General features: G+C 36.3%; 4 protein-coding genes across 6 annotated transcripts; 2 read left to right on the forward strand and 2 right to left on the reverse strand.

Moving 5' to 3' along the window:
- Positions 1–917: 917 nt before the first annotated feature.
- On the forward strand, positions 918–6,467 carry LOC132166402 (magnesium transporter MRS2-I-like). Of its 2 annotated transcripts, none has more exons than XM_059577205.1 (11): positions 918–1,436; positions 1,579–1,608; positions 2,570–2,711; positions 2,872–2,993; positions 4,193–4,267; positions 5,005–5,229; positions 5,309–5,353; positions 5,531–5,575; positions 5,848–5,877; positions 6,029–6,148; positions 6,287–6,467. In XM_059577205.1, the coding sequence occupies exons 1-11, from the start codon at positions 1,206–1,208 to the stop codon at positions 6,368–6,370; spliced, it is 1,149 nt and encodes a 382-aa protein (XP_059433188.1). In that variant the 5' UTR covers positions 918–1,205; the 3' UTR covers positions 6,371–6,467. The 2 variants fall into 2 exon arrangements, with proteins under 2 accessions (XP_059433188.1, XP_059433189.1); XM_059577206.1 differs by having other exon boundaries at positions 1,209–1,436; positions 1,566–1,608.
- A 2,605-nt stretch (positions 6,468–9,072) lies between these two features.
- LOC132165620 (E3 ubiquitin protein ligase DRIP2) lies at positions 9,073–15,820 on the forward strand. Of its 2 annotated transcripts, none has more exons than XM_059576256.1 (8): positions 9,073–9,304; positions 9,404–9,616; positions 10,473–10,572; positions 11,952–12,285; positions 12,432–12,877; positions 12,999–13,049; positions 14,134–14,206; positions 15,172–15,820. In XM_059576256.1, the coding sequence occupies exons 2-8, from the start codon at positions 9,502–9,504 to the stop codon at positions 15,343–15,345; spliced, it is 1,293 nt and encodes a 430-aa protein (XP_059432239.1). In that variant the 5' UTR covers positions 9,073–9,304; positions 9,404–9,501; the 3' UTR covers positions 15,346–15,820. The 2 variants fall into 2 exon arrangements, with proteins under 2 accessions (XP_059432239.1, XP_059432241.1); XM_059576258.1 differs by having other exon boundaries at positions 9,073–9,239.
- A 697-nt stretch (positions 15,821–16,517) lies between these two features.
- LOC132165680 (PRA1 family protein F3-like) lies at positions 16,518–17,856 on the reverse strand. Its single transcript, XM_059576341.1, has 2 exons — positions 16,979–17,856; positions 16,518–16,875 (listed from the first exon to the last, which is right to left on the reverse strand). The coding sequence occupies exon 1, from the start codon at positions 17,627–17,629 to the stop codon at positions 17,054–17,056; it is 576 nt and encodes a 191-aa protein (XP_059432324.1). The 5' UTR covers positions 17,630–17,856; the 3' UTR covers positions 16,518–16,875; positions 16,979–17,053.
- Positions 17,857–18,888: 1,032 nt separating this feature from the next.
- On the reverse strand, positions 18,889–21,974 carry LOC132166290 (GABA transporter 1-like). The gene is made up of 7 exons (XM_059577086.1): positions 21,704–21,974; positions 21,025–21,147; positions 20,637–20,731; positions 20,345–20,531; positions 20,102–20,232; positions 19,695–19,910; positions 18,889–19,355 (listed from the first exon to the last, which is right to left on the reverse strand). Exons 1-7 carry the CDS (start codon positions 21,912–21,914, stop codon positions 18,960–18,962), a joined length of 1,359 nt encoding a protein of 452 aa, XP_059433069.1. The 5' UTR covers positions 21,915–21,974; the 3' UTR covers positions 18,889–18,959.
- Positions 21,975–26,193: the final 4,219 nt, after the last annotated feature.

Genomic DNA, 26,193 nt, shown 5'->3' on the forward strand with positions numbered 1-26,193 from the left:
AATGACTGGGTTATATATTCATTGTATCAAGAGACAATAAATAATGATCAAGAAAATTGAAATTAGGGAAGAGAATAAATTCTACAAGAAAATATAATATAGGAGAATGAACATATTTTAACATAAAAGAGAAATAACTTATTTAGAAAAATAGAATCAATAGAAATAAATGGTTTCGCTCTTTTTTTCTTTTTTCTTTTTTTTGGGGTTGGAATTCTAGAGCTAGCAAGTTTGAACTCAATATTTAAAATTGACTTAGAAAAAAGGGTGTTCAAGAGTTTATATAGTTTATATAAATATAGTTAAGATTGAACATAATCGCTCAGTTACAAAGTTGAAACTTATTCGATTCCGCACTTAATGCTTTACATGGCAGTTAGTGAACGTAATGTAAGACGAAAACTTAATAAGAATAACATATATAACAGGATTTTTGAAGAATCATATACCTCTTATAAATAATTAGAGTTGTTCTCTGTTAAGGAATTAGCATATGCGTAGCAAAGTCCTACGCAGACTCTGTATTATTCTTATACCTTTTATAAGTAATTAGAGTTGCTTTCTGTTAAGGAATCAGCACATGCGTAGCAAAGTCCTACGCAAATTCTGTATTATCCTTATAATTGTTTTATCTCTTTCCTATTAAGCTCTCTAGTTAGATTAGTTTTCTATCTCTTCCCTGTTAAGCTCTTTAACTGTATTAGTTTTCCTAGTGCTAGTGGACTTGACTCCTACTTAAATAACAATACGATCAAAGAACACAGTAAACATTACCAAAAAAAAATTTTTATAAAAAAAATAAAATCAAGCTTATATTCATCAATACCACGCGCCTACACACCGAGAGTAGAGGCAAGAATTTTAACAAAGAAGTTTAAAAGCTTTTCTTCTCCAATTTTTAACTTGCACTCCAACATTCCACTACCTGTCACTAAACTCCCCCATGCAAATATCTCTCTGAGCTCCACGATGATTCCACCAATGCCAACACTCTGCTCCCCGCCATAGCCCAACTTCTCCCGACCGCCTTACCCCCTTTCCAGCACAACCCAATTCCAATCCACCATTCTTCACACGCACGCACAGATATGGCGATTCACAAGCACCAACCATAGTTATTACTCCTCACCTATTTTGCAGCACACAGAGAGTTACTGGATTTGCTCATTGGATACGTGGCGGTGATTGCTTGCCTGCCGGGATTTATGGATCGTGATGGGTTGGAGATTCAAGCTTCTTTCAAGAAGAAGACAGCGGTTTCAAGTAGCTGGCTTTTGATGGACCACAGTGGGAGGAGTTCCGTACTGGATGTCGACAAGTATGCTATTATGCGACGAGTTCAGATTCACGCTAGGGATCTTCGAATTCTGGATCCTCTGCTTTCCTACCCTTCCACCATTCTTGGCAGAGGAAAAGTTATTGTTCTCAATTTGGAGGTGAATATAGAAAATTCCTTGCTTCACATTCACTTGTGTGTTATATTTTGTTGGCTTGGATTTTAGTTTTTTATGTGGATGATATATTCACTTATTTCGCTAATCTTTTATCTGGGTTTTGTTTTTGAGTTTTGTTTTCCAGCACATCAAAGCAATAATCACTGCAGAAGAGGTAAATCTATATTTTTTTTTTCCTGGGTCTGTTTATTTTTACTTCTTGTTTGCCTATAGTTACACGATATGTGGAGTTTGGGGGAATGGTGATTTCCGAATATCTTTTGAAAGGTGAACTTTTTTTTTTCCTGGGCAGGGGTGAACTTCTTTAACTTTACTTTGAACAGTACCATTTTCCGTTCTGTTTGAGTGTATTTGGTAGGTACAAGGAAAAGTCGGTTTCACGTGGATGGGAGTAGGACAGGGTACTGTAAATTCGTGTTAGCATGTTTGGGTACTGTTTAGTATAAAATTATATAAGTAAACCATAACACGACCATGTAATCAAACGCCTTAGACTTGTTAATTCTTTGTCGGGTTCGCGAGTAATGCCGGATTTGCTGAAATGAAAACATAACAAGTGCGGTAGATTTTGGTAGGATAATTCAAAAAATCCTATGCCTCCATAATTCAGGGTAGTTCAAAGAACACTAAACCTCCCAATAAAGAAATGTAAACCTTTGATAATTAACTTCTCTGATCCCTTTCATTATTCAAGCAATTCAAGCAATATAGACTTACAAGACAAAATAGAAACATAATTGAAAGACAACTCTAGAGATCGTATGGCGTCTCCTAATCTCCTGCAAACTTCTAATACTACTCCAACACTTAGGATAAACCATATCCCTTCTTCCCTACTTGGATAATAACTAAATAACAAAGATACAGGGCTGCTTGTGTTTATTTGCTGGTAGGACTCTTTGTTCTCATCTTTTGCCCACATCTAGTATGTAACTGTGTATAAGGCTATATAGGTACATCATAATCCGACCCATTTAATTATAACCCTAATTTCGTATTGTGTTCCTATTCGGTTCGCGAGTTAAAAATTGTGAGTCCGAAATTGAAGTGAATTATTTGAGGCAATTGACGCTATCTTTTTATTTTATTTTTTTTAATTTTTTTTTTTTTTTTAGGTATTGCTTAGAGATCCATTTGATGACAACGTAATTCCTGTAGTCGAGGAACTCCAAAGACGATTGCCTTTAGCAAATGCCATTTGCCATGGCCAAGCAGAAGAAGAAGAGCACCCGGGTGCTGAAAGCAGTGAAGAAAATGGTAAGACTTAACAATGACGTTCTTCTTGCCAGTTTTGGCATTCTATGGTGTTAAAAAGATAATATTGCTAGGAATAGTTTCATTTTCTTGTTCATAACGCATTCTGATTCTACATTTTGGTGCCACACTACAATACTCTTGCTTTGGCTCGATTATGCAGAGTTTCCATTTGAATTCCAAGCCTTAGAAGTTGCATTGGAAGCCATTTGTAGTTTTCTTGATGCACGCACAAGAGAACTAGAGAGTGATGTTTATCCAGCTTTGGATGAGTTGACCTCCAAGGTATAAAGCTTGTTCATTGAGTTATCATTTTTGCTTGTACAGGGGAATCCCATTTATTCCTTGGATGCTGTTTCTCCAATTCACTTGTTGAGATTTGAGATTAGTTAAAGCTAAGTCATGATTTAATTGCTGCCTTGCATACCATACCTAGAATTCAATTTAGCTCTATATCTGTGAGTGTTGCATCTTTTGTTGGCTACGTTTAATATTTCCACTTTGGTGCAAATAATTTACTAGAAGTGCTGATGAAAATATATTGGCAGTTTACTGCTTGTAACTTTTTGAGACAGCCATATGTTCCAGTGGTCTCTCTGATAACTTGAATTGCAGTTTGATCCTAGGTTGTCAACAAAAAATTAGTTAGTTAGTTACTTGTGTGTTTCTGAAGAAGAGTGGATGCTCCAAACAGCCACTATAGTGTCTTATTTTTAAACTACAGAGCAGCCAGCAAGGTCACTCCTGCATCAAACTGAAACCCTGCATTCTTCATTTCATTGCATGCCTGTCTTTATTCATTATATAGGGCAGGCTACTAGGTTTGTACAGCTAAGCCAAGAACCACTTTTGAACTAAGCGATTTCTAGTTATATTAATTTTCATACCAACTTTGGAGTTAAGGTGGCAATTCGTGTTCGTGTGTTGTATTTAGGTCATGTGATTTCGAGGCTTGGATATAAGATTATATAGGTCAATCAGAATCTGATCTATTTAGTTAAACGGGTTAGACCCCTTAATTCTAACCCACAAATTTTGTGTTGAATTCGTGTCAGGTTTGTAAGTTGTGTAAAAACTTGTCAACCCTAAATGTTGAGTGTCGGGTTTGGGTCGTGTTGAGGCATAAGTATAAGACTATATAAGTCAACCTTAATCCAACCAATTTAATTAAACGGGTCAAACCTTCAATTCTAACTCGTTAATTTCATGTTGGGTTCAATTCGAGTTGGTGGGTCTTGTAAAAAATTGCCAACCCTACTTTGGAGGAGTTAGGCACTTAAGGTGACACGTGACAATATGAAATGGAATATGTTGAAACAACTGTGTTGATGTGCTTCTTGTTTTGTTGAACTGAAAACCTGCATGAATTACCATCTGTTTTGAAGGTAAGTATTGTTCTCTCGATGGTGATTTCTAGACTTGCAAAGAGTTCAGATGACAACCTTCTTCTTGTTTTCTTGTAAAACCCTTTCCATAACATGCAGATTAGCAGTCTTAATTTGGATCGGGTGCGCAAACTGAAAAGTTCAATGACAAGGTTGACAAATCGGGTTCAAAAGGTATGTTGATATCTACACAGCATCTGGAATCTTGAATTTAGGTAAAAGTCCTTTCCTTTTAGATGGTTAAATTCGGTTCTTTTTGTATGAAGTTGATTAAAAATGTATATTTCCTGTATACAAGAGTTTTATTTGTCTTAGGAGGTTTGACCAACTCTCCATTGAGTGAGCATAGGACTTCAGATAGGCTGTAGCAGCTGCCTTGGTGGTGCTGCGGGGCATCTTGTCCTGCCTATTCTATACGAAATTAAAGAAGAAAAATGATAAAAAGCAAAACGTTAGACATACCTGTACTTCATGGACTATTCATCATCAGTAATTATGGAGGACTGGATGTTAGTACAATCTCATGATTTTGGCTTTAAAGTCTTGAGTGCTTGATATACTGTTAATGGTAGTGTATATCAGCTTACTTGGAGATTTCTATTATTCATTCCCAAAAGAATAACTCCTTTTTTTTTGGTTGGCAGCCCCAAAAGAACAATTACAAATCCAATTATTACACATATCCTAATGCACATGGTTGTTTCAGGTTGAAGAAATTTGTGACCAGTGTGGAATGATACAGGGGATTGCTTTCTTAGTTTCTCCTTCAATCATAAATCATTCCCATTGATCACCTAAATGAAAACATTAATCACTTAATTCTAATTTAGCAGTGGTATTAGCAACTTAAAGCTGATGCCATTTATGGGTTGATCACTAAGAATTTTTCACTGGCGTTCTGGTTTTCGCAGGTAAGGGATGAACTCGAACAACTTCTTGATGATGATGATGATATGGCAGACCTTTACTTATCAAGAAAGTTATCTGGGGCAGCTTCACCTGCCAGCGGCTCTGTTGCTCCCAATTGGTTTCTTGACTCTCCTACTATAGGCTCAAAGATATCCAAGACAAGTAGGGCAAGTGCTGAAACAACTCAAGGGGAGAATGATGTCGAGGAGCTTGAAATGTTGCTTGAGGTTATAAATATAATCTTATTGTTGTAGTTTTTTCTAAAACTGAAACTGAAGTCTAAACTCACGCTGAAATATTTTACAGGCATACTTCATGCAAATTGATAGCACAATGAACAAATTGACTACGGTATGCATAAACCTGTGCTAACATGTTGACTTTTGTTTCTTCTCCTGTCTGTTGTACATGAAATCCTAGTTATCTGGAGTAATGTAGAGTAGAATTTTCTCAAAACATATTTAGTATATTGTTTCTGTTTCATGTTGGTCCGTATTGATGCTATTCTAAATAATCTTATTTGGCCAGCTGCGTGAATACATTGATGACACGGAGGATTACATCAATATCCAGGTGCGTGAATACATAAAAAAGTTGTATCTTTATGAGTTAGCTTTCCAACGCCATTAAGTTTGCCTTCATCTAATATTGGAATTAAAAGCTATGACCATTTTACTCCGAATAGGTCTTTATTGGACAGCATATACAAACTTGAATTCTTATGTCTTGGACAAATTTTTACACTGACGTAACTCTAGATCTAAAACTTAAATCAAAATATGTTTTGACACTGAATTTATCAACACTAAAAACCTAACATGCCCCTTATGCATCCCTTGTTGCAGCTTGATAATCATCGAAATCAGCTGATTCAGGTACTGTCTTTCCCTTTCCCTGTCCAAGTTTATTCACCTGTCTCTCTCTCCTTATCATCAACATGCTTCTTTTACTGCAATGGAGCTGGCCACATTTCTTACATATACATCATGTTTATGAAAATTCTCATTCTTTTTTTCTCTGTGGCAGCTAGAACTGTTCCTAAGTTCTGGAACTGTTTGTTTGTCTGTGTATTCTTTGGTGGCTGCAATATTTGGCATGAACATCCCAACTATATGGAATGATGGCCATGGATACGTATTTAAATGGGTATGTATTATGCATAATCTCATAATGAAAAGAAAACCAGACCACCCAAGAACAAAAAAAGAATTCTGTTCATGTCTTGCCAATATACTTGATCATTCATGTGATTTACTTTTAACCTTCCTTTCCTATTACCTTTAGGTGGTCATCCTCACAGGAGTAGTTTGCGCATCCCTCTTCTTATTCATAATTTCATATGCTCGGCACAAAGGTCTTGTTGGTTAATTCTTGAAATTCATTTATCCAAGTTGAAAGGATATACACAATAAAGCTTTGCAATTTTACTTGCAAGTCTTCGGTGAATTTGGAGGAGCATGGTTTACAATAACCATTTTTTTTTTTTAATTTATGTATTTAAATCGTAATTTTTTTAAAATACCAATTTTAAACAATATGTTTATTTATTTATTTTTATAATTTTATTTTAAATTACACATTTATCCTATACAATGGCAAAGAAAACTGTTTTCAAATTGGGTAAAAGTAGTTTAGAGGCAATATCATTTGGTCGGCGTCAGCGTCAAAGACAATGACAAGTTGGCTTGGTCCTTTGGCAATGGGCATTAAATTAATGCAGGAGAGGACAGAGTTACTGTGATGGCATGTTTCACGTTTACTGCATTCGCTCAACAACATCCATTGGAGAAAAATACAAGCTTGGTCGGATAAGGATAAAAGAAATTGTAAAATTTTAAATTATGTGAATTTAGGCTTTTTATTTTTTATTTTTTATTGAATGGTTTGAAAATTATTACTTATTAAAAATGTGACGTGTAATTGAGGCAATAAAAAAAAAAAAAAATCCTCCCAAAAAGCTTATTCTTTACTTTTGAATAGACGCCTTTTTTTTTTCTTCATAAAACTAAAAGACAATTTTTAGTTCAAAGATTTTTTATAACACAGTGTAAGAACTTGAAAATAATTTTCCTACCAAAAAGCTTTTTTTCTTCACCTTTTTTAATAAGTAACATTTTTTAAGCGGTAAACAATTTGAATTCACATGATTTTAGAATCTACAATTTTAATAAATCTTGATCTGCAAATGTGCAAAGTTTTCGTCAGTCTATAAAACTGAAATATGTTCAAAACCCATGTGTTTATTACATTAATAACACTGAAAATAATGTAAAAGCACATGCTTTATTTTCTATGAATGTCAATTTAATAGACTGAATTAAATGAAATCCCTCCACTATTTATCCAATTATCCTCCCACTAAATCTTGTGCTAGCATCTGGGTTAAGAGTATTACGTTTAGGTGACGCTTACTATATCAGTTACTTAAATTTATTTGTCAAATTTTATTATTTATTTATTTTTTACCAAGGCATGGGTTTGTAAAAAGAATATAATAAAAGGTGCTATTACATTTTATTTTATTTTATTATCTTATGTGGAAAACACATTTGGAAAGAGCACGCGGTGATCGAGTACTAGCATCCTCTATCAGCATTGTTGTCAACAACTCTGATGTTCGGGGCCCTTTGGATGGCAGGTCAGTTTTCCAATGAATGATTGCACCTTTGGTTTGTTGAATCTTTTAGATAAGGCTTAGGCTGTTGAAACCTTTTTTTCTTCAACACAAGTTACTTACAACTTACAACTCTCCTTTTTTTGGTGAGCAGCCAAAAGGGTTTGAAATGATTTCCGATTTGGCTTAAGTCCGATAAAAAAAAAAATTAGTAAATGATCCACCAATTAGTTCATTTAAATGACCAACGTACTGTAATCTGCATGGATCGAAATTAATTGCAATTTGTTCGATTTATCGGACGAGGAATAAAGGTATCTAGCTAGGCTAACATAAGATTCAAATGTGTTAAAGTTAAAATATACCAAAAGAATAAAAAAGAAAAGGTACCTAACATTCATATGCATGGGGGGCTAGGAGGAGGCAACTCGTTTGGTTGTTAGTTATTCCATTTTTGAGGTTGAGAAATAAGAAGAAAATGAGGGCATGGGCAGACCTATTTGACTTGCCAAATTCCAACCTACAGAAATTCTCACGCTGTATTGTACGGTTTTCATGTGAGCGGAATAAACATTTGGACGTACGGATTTGACATTTCCACCATCCTTCTTTGTCCTTCTCCGGAGAGAATATATATACGACCAACTCCATCATTGCCTCTTCAAAGGGGCACAGTCATTTTATGCCATCTCCTTTTAATTTACTGTTTGAACTACGACTGCTAACGGAGAAAGGACTTCGATGGAGTTTATCTGTCCCGACTCTTGAGTTTTGAGTTGTTTCGACATTTACTCGAACAGATAAACTAATCAGAATGTTTCACGTTAAGAGCTCGAACAAACTGCAATTTGTATCAAATTAAAACATGAAAACAATCTTTAGGATCATCTGTTTTATGTCTTTTTTTTTGTTAATTTTTACGTAAGCTTTACACTGATTAATGTGACGTATTTTAAGAGGAGAATGAAAAAAAACAGTGTGTGTTCACTTGAAAATTGAAATATAGGAAATGAGGTTTGTATACAGGTAGTGTAAAAATCTGGTATGAAATGAAAAATAGGATTATGGTTACTTTAATCAAAGGTGAGTTGGCAGCAAAAGGTGTTTGTCCCAAAAGAAAACCTGAACCGAAGTAACTTTCTGTGCACAAAACACAAAAAGCAAAAACCTGAACCGAAGTAACTCCATCTGAATCACGAGGGCTCGCTAACATGTACCGGTGCACACATTAACACCACCCACTCCCGCATAACTCGCCGTCGCGTACACGAAACCCTGTGGCGCATCTCACCCCCCTTTGGCGCACCCAAGCGCACGTTATCCCCACCCTTTAGCTCGCACTTCAGCTGTCGAACTCGTCTCTTTGACACTAAACAATTTCAAATTAGAAACAAAATAATAATAATAAAACAACGCACAAATAAAAACACAAAGAGAAAAAAGAAAAAGAAAAGTAAACAAATTTTTTATATATAAAATGAAAGAAACTCCTGGTTCATGCTATTTTCAACGAAGAGAACCTCTCCTCTCATCGATTCAGATCAATCAGACAGACCCTTTCTCTCTCTCTACAAATACACCGAAACCCACGTCAAATCCCCACAAATCTCGCCGACCCATTTGGTAATCTCACACTCTGAGTCACCAGCTTTGGTTTTCTCCACCGATCAAGAACCATTTGCTTCTCTGTATGCGACTATGCATTAAATTATTCGTCTTGGTACCGTATTTGCTGGCTTTGTTTGCTTATTCTTGTTCTCACTTCTGCGTTACTGGGTCTAATGCAGGTCAACATAGAGAAATGGACGTAAATTTTGCGTGTGCGCGTGTGGTGGTGACATGCAGTGTGCGGACACGTGGGTGAGAGAGGCTTTGGGTGGTGGAAATGGCGAATCCGGTGGTGAAGGTCAGGCGGGAGACGATTGTGGCGTGCATGACTTGTCCTTTATGCAAGAAGCTCTTCAGAGATGCCACTACGATATCTGAATGCCTCCATACGTGTGAGTCTCTCTAATCTGTTTCTTGTGGTTTGAATCTCGTTTGTTTTGGCTTTTTTTTATATGCAAATTTTAAAAATTTGGGGATTAAGGCTTCTTGTTGAGGCATTTTGTGATTTTGCTTATATGGGTTGTTGTTATTATGTGTTTTATTATATGGGTTTGGCTTGGTTTGGCTCTTTTTGATCTGGGCATTGGGTTTTGTAGTATTTTGATGTTTTAAGGGATCTCTGTTCCTCTCTCTCTCTCACAGTACTTGAAATAGAGATCCTTAAATCCAATTATTACTTTCCCTAAACAAGTTTCTGTTTCATAAATATACGTTGTGGAGAAAGATTTGGATGTTTGGCTAATAGTGATATAATGGAGGGCCTTTTGTTGTAGTGACTAAGTAAGCATACTAGCATTGCACTCATGCAAAAGGTATATTAGGAAATTTTAGATTTTGTTGGGCTTTGAGTGTGCTTGCCTATGGGCGAGACTAGGATACAATAATACAGTTTGTTTATTGGGAAATCAAGTATCAGGGGATGCATTAATTCTCGTTTTGTTGTAATTGATAATTTAATTTCTATCGCAGTCAGTAAATTATGCTATCACATAGCTTAGAAGCCTCTTCTTCTGGTCAAGACTCTAAGAAAAGCTATTGTAAGCCTTATGTGTGAAAAACGAATTCTAAGTATGGTCTATATCCTAGGACTTATTTTCGCTGGCCTCTTTTCCTAAGTTGAAGAGTTTATCGGAAATTGATTTTTTGAAAATTTTATATATTTGAATTTCCTTGTCTCTATTACTTAGTAAAGTTATTGACTAACTGAACGGATGTTGTCTGATGATTGGTATTTTGAATTTCATCCAGTTTGCAGGAAGTGCATATATAATAAGATTTCAGATGAGGAATTAGAATGCTGTCCAATATGCAATACGGATCTGGGTTGTGTTCCACTGGAGAAATTAAGGTTTGATCCGTGATCTATAGCTCAGCTACAAATACAATCTCTCTCTCTCTCTCTCTTTGTACTTTTATATATACCATGGAATGAGGTTGCATACAAAAGTGATATTTCGAGTTCATATGATTGGATACTTCCATAAGCAAGTGCTTGAGATGCAGTTGTTGAATGATTGATGTCATTGCACATGCACAAGGCACATATAGTTCAACCAGTAGCTGTTATGTTCAGATAGAAATGCGATATAATTTTTGATCACTTAGTCAAAGCTTGATTATTTTGTAATATAGATGCATTTGTATAGGAGTCTTGCATCCTCCCCCGCTGGTGCTCCCCATGAGTATACTGTTTTACTGGAAAAGAGGATCAAATTATATAGAATAAATTGGGGTACATGTGCTACTTTGGGTAAATATTGAGATGCCGAGAGAAGATGCTGGTCTCAAGAAGACTTTAATGAGGAAGTAGAATGATGCAATTTGAAACTCTCAAGATCGTTTGTTTTTTCTCCTTTTAATAAGTTCTGTCACTACATACAACTAGATGTGAGGCTTTCTGTTACTTATCTCTCAGCTACAAACATTCTCAAAGACTTTTAACTTACAAAGGCACATTGCACTTCTCTATCACTTACTTTTGCCAATCATGTAATTTTTTTTTTAGTTGGAACTCTGCAGATGGCTTCTTCCACTTTCTTTCTTTCTTTTTTTTTTGTTTTTTTGTTTTTTTGTTTTTTTGTTTTTGGTCTTTTTCCTTTTAATAATACTTTGTATACTTCCATATCTAATACAAAAAATGTGAAAGCTTACAACTGAAAGGGTAGAAAGCTTTCCAATGAAGTACACCCCACAATTCATTTTATGCCCTTTATTACCAGATAATGGTTTCGGGTGCTTGATATATATTTGCATCCATTTTTTATAGCTGAAATTGTTGTAAGAAAAATTAGGTATTGTTTTAGTCAAAATTTAGGTAAGAGATAATATTTTTGTAATTTCTAAAAATATGGAAAGATGCTAATTATTTTACGAATTTGCAAGGGCGTATTTATTGGCATGTTGGGCTGTTGGAATTTGTATTGTGTATCCGTTTGTGAGTATTGATGCTTTGAGTAGTTTTTTTTCTTCCTTCTGGCTTTCTGCTTGTATGCGGGTGGGTTGCTTTGCATTCATGTCATTGTGCTTGATATAGATTGCCATAAATTGGAGTTCATTTACTGCCATCTTTCAACTTCTCATCACACGTACCATTCTGCAGCAACAATAAAATCTGCTTTCTGAGCAGCATGCACATTTAGATCCGCATATTAACCACACATTTCAGTGGATGCTTTAGATGAGAATCCATTGTATAGTTAGCCATACTTAATAACTTCTAATCATCAGGCCGGACCACAGTTTGCAAGATGTAAGGGCCAAGATTTTCCCTTTCAAAAGAAGAAAGGTAAATGCACCTGAAGCTGTGCCTTCAACTACATTACCAGCTAGAAGAAAGGAGAGATCACTCTCGTCATTGGTAGTCAGCACTCCCAGAGTGTCAACCCAGGCTACCATGACTGGGAGAAGATCAAGAGCTGTTTCAAGAAAGGCTTCTGCTTTACAAGGTTCCAGATTTTCTATTGAGAAACTCATTAAAAAGGAGGGTGATTCTGTGGAAGATCATCATGAGAGTTCAAGCTCACCAGAGACTTCAAACAAGTTTCTGCAGAATACTGGGCAGGTAAAGAGAAGGCCAATATGCTGTTTTCTTCATGCTTTCCATGACTTATATTTTTCAGCCTTCCTATATAGTTCCACTAGCTCAAAAAGATTGCATCTGCTCCAGTTCACTAATAACTTTCATGCTCTTATATTTGACTGTTATAGAGCTCTTCCCCTGGTGAGCCTAGCCACTCCACCTCCATTAAAGAAACAGAGAATGATGTGGAACCATGGGACGCAAAATTGGATCTCTGGAAACCTTTAAACTGTCTGGTGGAAGTTGCAAATAGGACTAAATCTTTCAAGTCTAATTCACAGGGGTCTGATGCTAAGCTAGAACCTATGCAAGCCAATGAGAGTGAAGGTCGAGTGCGAAAATCCAAAATTAAGGAAGTTAAACGCAAATTGAAAGTTGAGGATGAAAAGAATATCACTGATCCTGTCTCTTCAGAAACAGTAAAACCTAAAATGTTACGAAGGGTTCGCCGGAAAAGGGAACATGTTTCTGGAGAATCATGCGTTTCACCCCAAGCTGTGCTGGATGCTGCTGGTGCAAAACATGAAAGAAGACTTGGTCCAGTTTGGTTCTCTCTAGTAGCTTCCGAAGACCAGTGAGAAATAACTTCAGCTTTGAAACCTGATATAATTAATTTGATTATAAAAACTGGTTGAATTAGTGCTGAACATTTGGTTTTCCTCTGTTTAACATTGACTTGAAATTGATGGTTTCAGGGAAGGAAGTTCACCCTTGCCACAAATTCCTGCAAGTTACTTAAGAATAAAGTAAGTTCCTTTTGCCACTTCACATGGTATTCATTGCTTTTGATAGCTTATTTGATAACATAACTAAATGTGTACATTTTGATGGATTATGTATGTGTCAAGGTTATCTGCGTAAATAACAGAAATAAAACTTATCCAAGTTATAACCCAATTATCTTAATCGGTTAATCTCAAAATGCTCCCACTGAGAAATCCTTCACATGCTATTGAGTCACGGTTTTTAGGATGCTTATGATAAGCACCAGTACGGTGATTCTAGTTTGTAAATATTTTAAGAAGTATATATACTGTGGAGACTTCTGGTAGGCATAGGTGAGGTTCCTAAGTATATGCTCTCCAGCTGCCATCATAAGCCTTGAACGTGGGCTTGGTTTTTCTTTCAGTTCTCACCTCAATTATTGTGCTTTGTGCTCTGCTTCTCAGGCAGCTCAAACATCATTTTTATTTCAAGCTGAAAATTAGTTATTTGAGTCGCCTGTATGTTAAACTATCTCTATGTACTGTAATTATATATATCATATGAAACTGTAAAGAATCTATAATCCCAGCATCCATCTCCCCCCTCTCCCATCATAAAAATCCTCTTAATTTGACTATCTCTACCAAACTGACTTTTTGTCAAAATGTGAAGCATCTATATTGAACTGCTAATAGCAAAGATACTTTTTCTGAGATATCCTAGTGTGCAATAACTGTTCTCACATGAATTTCACATTCAGAGTCAGCCCTAATGGTAGTGCTCATTATGTATTGGGCCCGTCAGACCAAATGAAAATTGTTCCATTTTTCACCCTGGAATATGAAACTGTAACTGAGATTTTGATCCTCTCTTGCATGCGTGCTATGTTAATCAAAAAACAGTTCAACAATGTACCACAGAAAATTTCAACTGGCTTGAAATTACATTTGCTCTAAAGAGAAAGAAAGTGATGTTAATATGTTCGATTAGCAGTTGTCTTTTAAAACTGTTGTACCTAGTCCACGATATGTGAATTGGAATTTATATTTATTACTGACTAAAGTGGAAAGAAGGATATGATAGTCGGGATATATCTTTATGTCATGTTTGTGTATTTTGTCACAGGGATGGAAATATGCCTGTTTCATTTATCCAAAAGTACCTGATGAGGAAACTGGAACTCGCCAGCGAAGCTGAGGTGAGTGAAATTGTCAATACTTCTTTAATTAATAGAAACTAACTTGAATGATTCTATTGTTCTGTTTAGAGTTGCCATAAGGTTCAACAGGCTAAAGTTACAAATTTCAATGGGTTGTCTTGACCCTATATATTCTTATGTGCTGGAAACAATTTAAATACTAAAAGCTTCTCCTACTTGTCTTTTAAGAGATTCCTTATGAAATGTCCCATATCATTTGTAAAGGTGCACTCCCAATCAACCTTTTCTGTATTCTTCTAATCTTGAATTAGCCATCAATATTATGAATTTGTATTTTTTCGGACTGATGGTGGTTTAGGCAGAATGGTATTGCTAACTCAAAATCAAGTGCCCTAAACATGCAGCTATGTTTTTTAAGAACCTAGAAACCAAACAAAATTTTCCTGAATTTTAGCCCCATATTTATGGCCCCTCCTCTCTAAAACAAGTAGACAACTGAATTAATTGGCTGAAAACTAGTGACGAGTAAAACAAAAGTAAATCACTAGTCTCATGGTCCATCTCTAACAGAGCCTGTTTGCATATATGCTGCCGCATGGGAGCATTGAGTTATAATTTATAGCATTAACAGAAGTTCGCATTTTGTAATGTCTTCTGAATATGGTCCATGAGAATAGTGACAATCATTATCCAGTGTTAATCCCAACTAAGTAGGGTCTTGAAAGTGTTCACTTGAATATGGTCCTACCTTCAGGTTTTGACTCCCGAGTCTCAAACCGTTGACTTGCCCCAGACAGCCGGAGACTTATGATTGTACTAAATAAAGGCCCCTTTAAGGATAAAGAAAGTATTTTGTTAAATTCCTTAATTTTCAAGGAGCTGTATAACCTACAATGGATAAACACCATTGGCCTTCCTTTGGTATTTGTCCATCGGTATTTTATAAACAAAGCTGGGTATTTTGAGTTTATACGTTGGTAACCGTTCACTCAATGCTCTTGCAGGTTGAGATCAAATGCATGGGGCAACCTGTTGTCCCCACCTTGCGATTATATAATTTAGTTGATTTGTGGCTAAAAACGATGGCAACATTGGAGCGAGTTCCGGCATCCATTGGGTCCTCGGCAAAGGATTATGTGATGGTGCTGGCGTATGGTCGAAAGGTTTCAGACCCTTGATCATGGTTTTCTCCATCTGCTTCCCTTTGACATCTTCCATAATCTAAATATACTCCTTAGAATCTCCATGTAGTGTAGGACTTCCCGATCCGGCAGCATGTATGTTATGAGTATGTATTCTAGAATTGGTTCCTTCACCATGAACTGCCAGCCACGGCACTCAGGATTGGAGGGGAGAAGAAAATAAGCTACTAAAAGGCCACTCCCATAATGTTACCCATGTTGAAATAATCAGTGCCCCCCTATACAATGGCATGGTCTGCTGGTTGGCTGTTATATGATCAAGAGGTCCACTCTTCAAGTGTATGGATTTATTTTTCTAATTACTGCATGATTACACACCACGTTGTAGAACCCTTTAATTTTTTTTTTTTTTTTATACACACTTTGTGGCTACTAGTTGTTCAGCTTGCTTGTAACAAGAAGTACTTTATTACATTCAATAGCAAATTACTACTATCATCATTCTGAAATAGTCATGTGCCAGAAACTCCCCCCTTTTGATATTTTGGCTCTTCAAATAGTTAGGATGAATGAGCTGTTGCTGTTATGTAATGCCATTTTCATTTGAATGGTAGGAAATTTCTGTGCTTATTTAATAATCCGACTTTATAGACTGGTTCAGATCCCAAAATCAAAATTGGTGTTCTTGAAGGTTGAATGAGCTTCTCTCCCAAAACTGTTAAAACCCTGAATTTGAATACAAGAATTGCGGTCCAATCCAATTAAAATAGACACTTTCAAAGCTTCGGATTGTCATGGTTAGTATTAAAAACGACTAATTTTTTGGGTTTCAACGACCCCTCAAAAAATATTGAGATGAAAGGCCTGCCACGTCAAGTCAATTTTTTTTTTTCTTCTTGTTTTTCACAAATCCTCTCCCTCTTTGTTGATTGGCGCTACCTCCAATCACCATGCGAGGATGTGGTATCACATCTGGGGTGAAGTGCACTTTGTTCTACGCTGGAACGGGGGTGATCACGACCATCAAATCTCGCTCATGGGGTGATCAGCTATCACTTCCAATGGCCCTAAAGATGGTCGAGACCTGACCACCCAAAGACTCCGAGGGTGTTTGCCACCATCCATGAAAGTTTCCAAAGGGCCAAAGACAGACAACTTCCAGTTTTCCTTGTCAATCTTGTAACTTTTCTTAAATACAACATATTCAATTGGGGTTCTAAAGATACAATCCTATTAAGCTCACACACAACATTGAAAGCATTCAACAATGAAACAATATCCCACTAATTGAAGGAACTCAAAAAACTACAAACTCCAATCGGAATTTACAAAATCTGTATCATTAAACTAATAAGTAGAACATGAAAAGGGCCATAAAAATGGCCTTTTGGCTTCTTCCTTGAATCGTTTCTCTCGCATTCCCACACATGGGCCATAACAAATGCATTGCAATCTCCAATGCCTTGTACTTGTAAATCCCACAATCCCACAATCAACGGAGTTGACAACTTCTCTCACACACACAGGGCACAACAGTAAAGAGAATCTGTATAACTTCAATTCATACTGCAACATTTACAAAGCATATTCTTCATATTCATGGAATTTAAAATTCAAGAAAAATTCGATCATATCAAGAACCAACTATAAGCAACAAAAACGAAAATACCAGATTCCTGGCCCGGCATGTTCAATGATGAGAAATCTTTGTATTTCGACAACCTTCGGCGCGTGACAAACGGTCTTATATGCGGCTGAAAGCGGAGCGCGTGGGGGGACTGCCGACAACGGAGAAGAGGCCTCCATCGGCGGCGTCTTGCTCGTCGTCGCGATACAAGTCCTCCGTGCCACGAAACGTAGCGTGAAGGACGACAATCGCGGCTCCGATCAAGAGCGAAACCAGCACGTTCAACCACACGGTGGTGAGCACCAGAGCGACGACGGTGACGACCGCGAGGAAGCCGAGAATGAGGCGGTCGTCGACGTGGCGGTTGAAGAACACGAGCGGCGCGTCGCGGAGGAGGTAGAGGAAGCACCAGGCGACGAAGATGAGAAGGAAGACAATCATGGAGATCGGGTGCCAGAGGAGGCTGAGGAAGAGGACGAGGAGGACGATGACCGCGTAGTTCACGCGGAAGTGGCTCAGGTTGCCCTTTATGCGGATGCCGGCTTCGCCCAGCGCGTAGGGGCGCGTAAAGGAGGAAAACGGTTGGACGAGCTCCCGCCATGGGCGACTCGTAGGGAAGGAGAAGCGCGCGTCGCCGGTGGCGGCGGAAGTGGAGGGGAGTGTGGAGTAGTAGGCTGCTGATTGCGAAGACATTGGAGAGGAAACCCCTTGGGAGAGACACACAGAAAATCAAAAACCCTAATGAGAAATCAAATTGATTCAAAAGCAGAGGGAGAGAGAGAGGAGATTTGATACGCTGGGCTTTGATATTTGTGAGTGGGAAAGCATCGGATGAGATTCGTGAGAATGGCCAAAGACGACATCGTTTTGGGTTCTCGGCAGTCGGCAGTCGGCCCTAGATATATCCGATTGATAAGAGAGGCATTTAATTCTATAGGGCCGAAAGGATAAAATACTGGTGAGTGGTCTCACTGGTCCATATTAAAAATGGCGACCTACTTTTCATTCAAATTTTTATTCGAATAATTTTTATAATAGCATGCTAGAAAATTAGTAGAAATATAAGCTTTTTTTAATAACAAAATTTTAATATTATTAAAAAAACAAAAAACATATGTTTTTCTCACGACAACAATTTTCAATTTTAGAGCCTATATTGAAAAAAATTATTTAACACAATTTAAATGAAAACATTATCCTAAAAAGAAAGGGTGTCCGCAAACAACAAACTGTGTTGGTATAGAAAGGGCCTTTGGATGGCCCATACAAGTAATTATTTATAAGAATAAGGGTCTCGTCTCCTAAAAGTGAAAAGAATAATTGCATGGTCTCTAGCCCTATGAATATCCTAAATAACATTGTTAAGTTACTAAAGACTATAAGTATCTCACATAGCTTAAATACAATCTTAATTATGCATATATAAATTTTTAAGTATAATTTTCCTTGTAAGCCAATTTTCAAGTATAAGTTCTACGTAAAATTTGTATCATTTGAATCAGAGCCAACTATCACATTGAGTATGTGATTGGATATAGTTCGTCGAATATGGGTTGTGACTTTATGGTCAAACCACAAAAGGGGCGACTTATAGGTTGGATTAAATTGTCTTTAGTACTATGTATGAACGTAGTATTAAGTCATTGAATACTGATAGATGAGTTAAATCCTCAAAAGATAAAAAATAGAGTCGGCTGCTATAAACGTCGATTGCTAAGCGTGGTGATATGTTACGATTCTAAGTGTCCCAAATGACTTAAGTACAATCTTAACTATACATATATAAGCTTTTGAGTACACTTTTCTTGTAAGCCTATTTTCAAGAGTGAGTTCTATTTGATGTGTATATCAACAGTCCACATGTTGATATGGACGGGCAAGTGAGTAAAAGTTGTAATATTGTATTTTCCTGTTGTAAATTCCTCTGCCCTTCATTTGGAAGCTATACATAATAACCCTTCCAAGTATGCTCTAAACATAAAAGAAATAGAGATAACAATGGTGTAGTGTAGAGGTACATAAGTCACATATCATGAAAGAACTTGTAAGTCTTGATATCTTCTACAATGAACCTGACTGCACCAATGCAACCCAACACTGCAACAACTGAGAACCAGGAAGCTATTGCAAAATTAAGGAGCTGGATTGAAAGACGAAGTGTGGTGTTCTTGGGCATTCTTCCTGCTTTCAAATATGCTACAGCAGGGAAGACAAAGTCCAGTGGAGTGAACCCAATTGCCCCACAGATGGACACAAAATCTCCAAAAAAAGGCATGGCCGCCGCAATAACAGTAATAAGGACCATGTAAATGGAAGTAAAAATAAGACGGACGAGGTGATTTCTCAGAGGGAAATGGCTTTTAGCTTTACTGGACAGCATTCTTTCCTCAAACCAGGCATATGTTGGCCTGCAATATATCTAAAAGAAGAGGCATTCAATTTATAAATAAGAGAAAAAATAATCATAATTCATACAAATATGGAAAATGGTAGTGGTAGAAAAATAACAAAGGAAGTTAGATTTTATGTATTTGAATGCTCATACGGAATATTTAATTGAAATGGGAGGTAAATGATAGAGCCAGAGTTCAAACTCAATGCTTTTATTCTTATACCATACTAAATCACTCTTTGTCTCAAAAGCTTAAGTTGATTGGAAATGGTAATCGTTTAATTGATATTCTAACACGTAAACTTGTAATGGCAAAGCATGTTATGTAAAATGTAAAGGTTTATGTAATAAATGTCCAAAAAGTACCTGATAGCATCCTGATATTTGTATCACAGCAAAGAGATTTGCCATAACAATTGTCCATTCAGGAACAGTTAGAGAAGATAATATGTATGGCTGGACTTCTGATCCAAAAGCCCAGTATCCACAAAAGGCCAATTGCCAGTAACTCAAGACAATGACAGTGTATGCTGCTGATACACCCTTATACAAATTCTTCCTTGCAGGTTCTCTTACTGTGTTCTGGAAAGCAAATGATAGTTTAAGTCACCATATTGATTGTTAAGAAACTATAAATTTCAGTACAGGTAGACAAAAGACCAAAACAAAATACCTGACTTTCTGCAGATTTGAAAAATCAGCAAAAGAAAAACTATGAAACTCAATTTGTGGTGTTGTAGAACCATATTGACCAAGCAAAGCTATTATATTACCTGTATTTCTGGAAGCATTGCATCTCCAAATGAAAAGGCAATTATCCCGAGAGCATTAAAGGCTTTAAAGGTCCTTGCAGAGGAGCTTCCTTGCAGACTATAACTCACTGCATTTCTGTCAATCTTTTTACCTACAATGACATGGAAAAAAAAATGGAGATGAAGCTCTGAAGAGATTGATTTTGATGGGAGAGACTGAGCATAAAGCTATGAAGAGAGCAAATAAAAGTATCACAAGCCTACCATCATAAATCGTCACACCAATGGTTGTAGCAGCAAACCCAATAGTGCTGAAAGTGCACAATGCGTTTACCCATCTCAATGAGTGAATATCAGGAAGCTGGGAGAGAACAAGTTCATAGGCACCAAAGAAAATAATGAAATGCTGCAAGGTTAAGTCACCATCCTTGTGAAAGTATTTGTAAACTGCCTGCATAGAGATGGAGCAGAACCCCCACCCAGAAGGAAACAAACCAATCAGAAAGAGAAAGAAACAAAAATATTTACTGGTGTTCACATTTTGAGATTGCCTAACCTTAAGGCTGCTCCCAGCAGCAATTTGAATGGCAATGTTATTGCCCACAGAAGCCACTTGCTGAAAAAATGCAATAGAGCAATAACCCCAGAATCCTTCAAGAAGTGTGAAAAGAAATATTATAGTCAAATAAGCAGAAAATAGATGGTGAACGAGCAATACAAGCAAAAGCACTGAAAAAGGTTCAAATTGTGAAAATCAAGATCTTTTTAACTGTATATGATCAGTGCAACTTGTAGAAAGAAAAACAAGTGCAATATATGTAACTCAGGGAAATACTTGCCATAACTTAAAACAAATGACCATAGGAGCTATATTTCTTATTCTTGTTCTTGCTGTCAATGTTGTTGTTATCATTATAAACTGAAAGTCAGGAGATAAAACCAACCAAAGATGCTCTCTGCAAGTTTTCTATATGTAATGTGCTTCTTTCCATTCCATCTCCATAACGATGCGATCAGAAGACTAGAATACCAAGTTGCCAATGTTGCACCCACTAAACTGCTTACACCTGAAAAGGGGAGAGAAAAATGGATTAGCAACAACATATCCACAATAAGAGATTGTACAGAATTAGGGGAAAAAAAAACAAAACAAAAATTAGCATTAACCAAGTATAAAACACAAGAAAAAGAGAATTTAAAAGAATTAAACATTAGCATGAATGCATAATCTATGTTATTTAATCACCTTTCTACAATAAACCCACTTTAAAAAAGTTCAAAAATTTTATTGTACTGAATTAAAATAATAAGACTCGGTCAAATGGGTTTCCTGATATATATATATATATATCATGCATGCTTCAATAGAATTGCTAGCAATTTGGGCGAAATATGGCTTATATGAGACCATCCTGCCTTCAAATAAATTATGGCCTAGTCAGCCACCGACCTGATCAGTTAAGTCCCATATGGAGTCCCGCAATTCGGGCAGATAATTGTTTAGATCTCAATCCATAAATTCAGCTATTGAGTAAACCCTTTTCTTTTCCTAATAAGTTTTCTGAGCAACCAAACAGAAGTAACAAAAAAAAAAAAAAAAACAGAGAAAGCAAGAGAACTGACCGAGGGGCCAACCAAGAGAAGCGAGAGCGAAGGGCAAGGGAGCGTAAGCAGCCGGAGTGGCAATCGTAGTGGCGACATGGAAAGCAGCGTGCTTCCACGTCCCTCTTCCACCCTTTTCTGCTTCTTCTTCTTCTTCATGCTGCTCTGCGGCTATTGTTGGTGCAGTCGGCGGTGGCGGCTGAGAAGAATTGTCGGAGACGACGGAGAGCATTGCCGTAAGTCAGCAAGTTGGAAAATTTGGAGTTGAAAATGGCAAAAACATCCATCACTGTCTTTCTCTTTGACTTTCGTTTGTTGCAAGCTCTCTGTTAGAATATATTATTTGTTTTGTTAGAATATATTATTTCCTTTGTTAGAATATTTTATATTTTCGTTATTTAATTTGTAATGTAGGGTTTATTTCTTTGCTTATATATTTTAGGGTTTAATTTGGGTTTTTTGGTCACTATTCATTGTCTCTCTATAAATAGAGAGTTATGTAATATTGATTGAAATGGTGAATATACAAGATGTAGCCCATACGTCTCTCTCCGCTTTCACTCTCTGTTCTTTCTCTTATATTTTAGTATTTTATATTTTATATATATTTCAACATGGTATCAGAGCTATATATATTTCAACATGGTATCAGAGCCACGTTTCTGTTTCTGTGGCTTTCAATTAAAGTCTTATGATGTTTCTATGGTGTTTTCTAGCATTCTCTTCTGATGATCTCTTAATTCTGTTGTGATCCACGGCTTTATTCATTGGCGAATCTTGGCACAATGCGGTTTTGGCCCTTCACGGGAATTTTAACGGCTAGTTTTTGTTCTTCTGCCTCATTGTCAGTTGCGGCTTGGCCCTTCACCGGATTCTTTTAGTGGCTTGTCTACGTTCTCCGATATTTCTCCGGCCGTCACTTTAAGCCTTTCTCGTCTTTGTTATTGGCGAACCCTGGCACAATGTGGTTTGGCCCTTCAAGGGATTTAATGACTAGTTTTCGTTCTTCGACCGTCATTGTCAGTTGCGGCTTGGCCCTTAACCGGATTCTTTTAGCAGCTTGTCTCTATTCTCTGGTATTTCTCCGGCCGTCACTTTCAGCCTTTCTCGCCGGCATTGTCTTGATCCAACCATCGACTTTAGATGCCTTCAATTTATTCTCTTTTCCAAACTCAAGCTTACACCTTGAGTTTGAGGGAGGATGTTAGAATATATTATTTCTTTTGTTAGAATATATTATTTCCTTTGTTAGAATATTTTATATTTCCGTTATTTAATTTGTAATGTAGGATTTATTTCTTTGCTTATATATTTTAGGGTTTAATTTGAGTTTCTTGGTCACTATTCATTGTCTCTCTATAAATAGAGAGTTATGTAATATTGATTGAAATGGTGAATATACAAGATGTAGCCCATACGTCTCTCTCCGCTTTCGCTCTCTGTTCTTTCAATTATATTTTAGTATTTTATATTTTATATATATTTCAACACTCTCCAATAAATCACTTGTTGAATTTCATCATTTCATTCATATTTTAACATGAGAAATAAATTCTTTTTCTTTTTTCTTCTGAGCTCCAATTTGTTTGGCTCAAATCGACATCCGAAAATGACTTGCTATCACTCTACTAATTGAATTCGGTTGTCTGTTCGAAGGCTCGAAGCCATTTTCTCGTCTTCTTCTTTTTTTTTTTTTGGTGGTTTTTTAGGAAAAAGTCACACATCCATGAACTATGACTAGATAATTTCCTCCCAAATATTAAATTAGGACAAACATCTCTTTTAAACTACAAAAAATTATCAATTTTTTTTAATAACCAAAATACCCTTAATAAAAATTAAAAATAATTCTATAATTCTGAAAAAAAAAAAAAAAAAAAAACTGTGAAAAAACCATAAGGAGGTGGTGGCCAAATGGGATGGCTGAACTATCCCCAACCGCCATATTTAAATAAATTTATATTATGTGTTATATTTTTACTTCGCTAGTATAATTAATTACCTACTTCTTAACATTCTACTCCGAGTCATTGTCTAGCCTCCTTGCGCTTACGCGTGGAGCTCACTTGCCGATGGATTCCTCTCCCTCGCGTGTGGCCTTTTGGATTCGTGGCTCCACCACCCTTCTTAGTTTTTGCTGTTGTATTTTGGGTTTTTTTTTTTTTTTTAATGGTATTTTTGCCTTTTTTTTTTATTATTTATTTTGGGTTACCATCTCACTACTCATTTGTGGTATTTTTTTTTAGTGTAGACTTTTGTTGTCAGTGTTCGTTCTTCGTCAACGGTTCATGTTCAGTTCTCAGCAATACTTTCCCTACAACAACCTCTCTCTCTCTCTCTCTCTCTCTCTCTCTCTATATATATATATAAGAAAGTATATTAACCAACTGTCGCATAACTCATTTATATTAGTTAATTTTGGTTATTATATGTTCCTATTATTTATATATATATAATACGCAAGTTAGTTTTCAGGGAGCCTTGTCGAAGACCGGAGAAAATTGGATCGAGCTTTATACGAGTTGAGTTAGTAAGCCTTAATCAAATTTTGTCGAGCAAATCGAGTATATATTACTTAATAATCGAATGGGTTTATAGAGTTACTAGTGGACTTCTACAGTTAAAAATCGAATTCGAATCGAGTGTAAACAAGTGGATTATTGAACGGAGGCTGATATTATTTATTCTGTATAATTTTAAAGCCAAAGAGTACCAAGCAAGATCATAAAATCTTACACACAGATATCATTTCATTCAAGCATTAAGGATGCTTGAGAATCTCTTGTTCTCTTCTTTAGGTGACTTAAGTATGAGTTTTGTAACATGAATGTTTAAGGAAATATTATTATGGGTAGCCTATTTAATCAATTTCATCTTTGTTTTGGGTAGCCTATATATAATATACATCAATTTCATGGCTATTTAGAGGTTATATATAGGAAGAATGTTTCGTCCATAAAACATAAATAAAAATGTTGGCAAATTTACCCAAATCACAAAAAGGTCCAGTCGCTTTTTCTAAGACGGATCGATCATATTTTTTCTTCGATTTAAGTTTACAACCAAAGAGCATTAAGCAAGAACAGGTTGCACATAAAATCTTCACATAGATATCATTTCATTCAAGCATTTAAGGATGCTGGGAGGTAGTGGACTCCGCACAGCAGAACATACAATGTACTGGTTGTATTGTTGTGCACACGCAACATTTTTGGCTTGCGCACTTCTCACCAGAACAATCTGCCCAAAAAATAAAACCAAATAAATCCATGCTTGAAGAAAAACATGGAACAAATTAAAAGTGATCATAAGCTTAATTACCCCTTGAAAAAGTTGTGGGGATGCTAGTGAGATCAATCCCAGAAGGAATTTGACTGGTTGCTTCAGTCTGCAGATTAGCAATGATCAACACCAAAAACATGCAGAGGAGAATTCTTGAAGATGCCATGGTTTTGTGTTGAAGTAGGATGAAAGGTTTTGGCTCGAGTGAGACCAAGCCACTCTCATTATCTCAATTTATAGATCACACAATAATTGAACAAACTTTCAAACTCCTCCTCACATTACATTATTTGTCTTCTTACATTTAAATGTTACAAACATACGTTACAAAACAAAAGAAACGTGTTACAAAACGGTTACAAAATTAAAGAGACACATACTTTATCTACGTGTCACAAAACTAAAGAGGCTTTATTAACACCAACATTAACTACATGAAGAGAGGAGTTACTGTTAATAATTGACTGAGATATGCTACACTTACTACGAGTATCTTATAAATTGAGATAACACTTACTATGTCCACTATTAACTTATTTAACTATGAACGGCACGTGGCATTTTGCATGACACTTTCCACGTTTACAAACTGACGCAACAATTTACGTGATGCTTATCACTGAAATATGGACTATTACATGTCACCCATTTCTATAAAATGTAGACTGACACATTAATTTGTAAGGATATAGTGATCCAAACTTCCAAACATTTTTCATGTTGATTGAAGTGATAAAATTTGAACTAACTAACTTAAAAACAAACATTATTATTTTAATTATCATTCTTGAGCCCTGCGTTTCTTTTGAAAGGTAATTTATTTTAATTATCATTCCATTAATAACTTAATATATTAGTTAATGCTAAGTTAGTATATGTTTGTATACATATACCAACTTATGATGGTGTTTGCTAAGGCAAACTCTTTGGAAGCCTCTTTTATACTTGGCTGCATTAATAAATTTGCTTCTTGGTCTGGACAGCAAGTAAATTTCAGTAAGTCTTCCATCTTTTTCAGCCCAAACACGAAACCTAACTCAATTTCCCATATAAAATCCATCCTAAATCTCCAACAAATTTCACTCAAAGCTAAATACCTTGGTCTCCCTTTATTTATCCATAGAAATAAGAAGAGAACCTTTGCATATATCAAGAACAAGATTTTAAGTAGGATCTCAATCAGGTTGGAGGGCTAAACTCTTATCCCAAGCAGCTAGAACTACATTGAT

The sequence above is a fragment of the Corylus avellana genome, chromosome ca11 (genome assembly GCF_901000735.1).
Source record: "Corylus avellana chromosome ca11, CavTom2PMs-1.0".
Classification (NCBI taxonomy): Eukaryota; Viridiplantae; Streptophyta; class Magnoliopsida; order Fagales; family Betulaceae; genus Corylus; species Corylus avellana.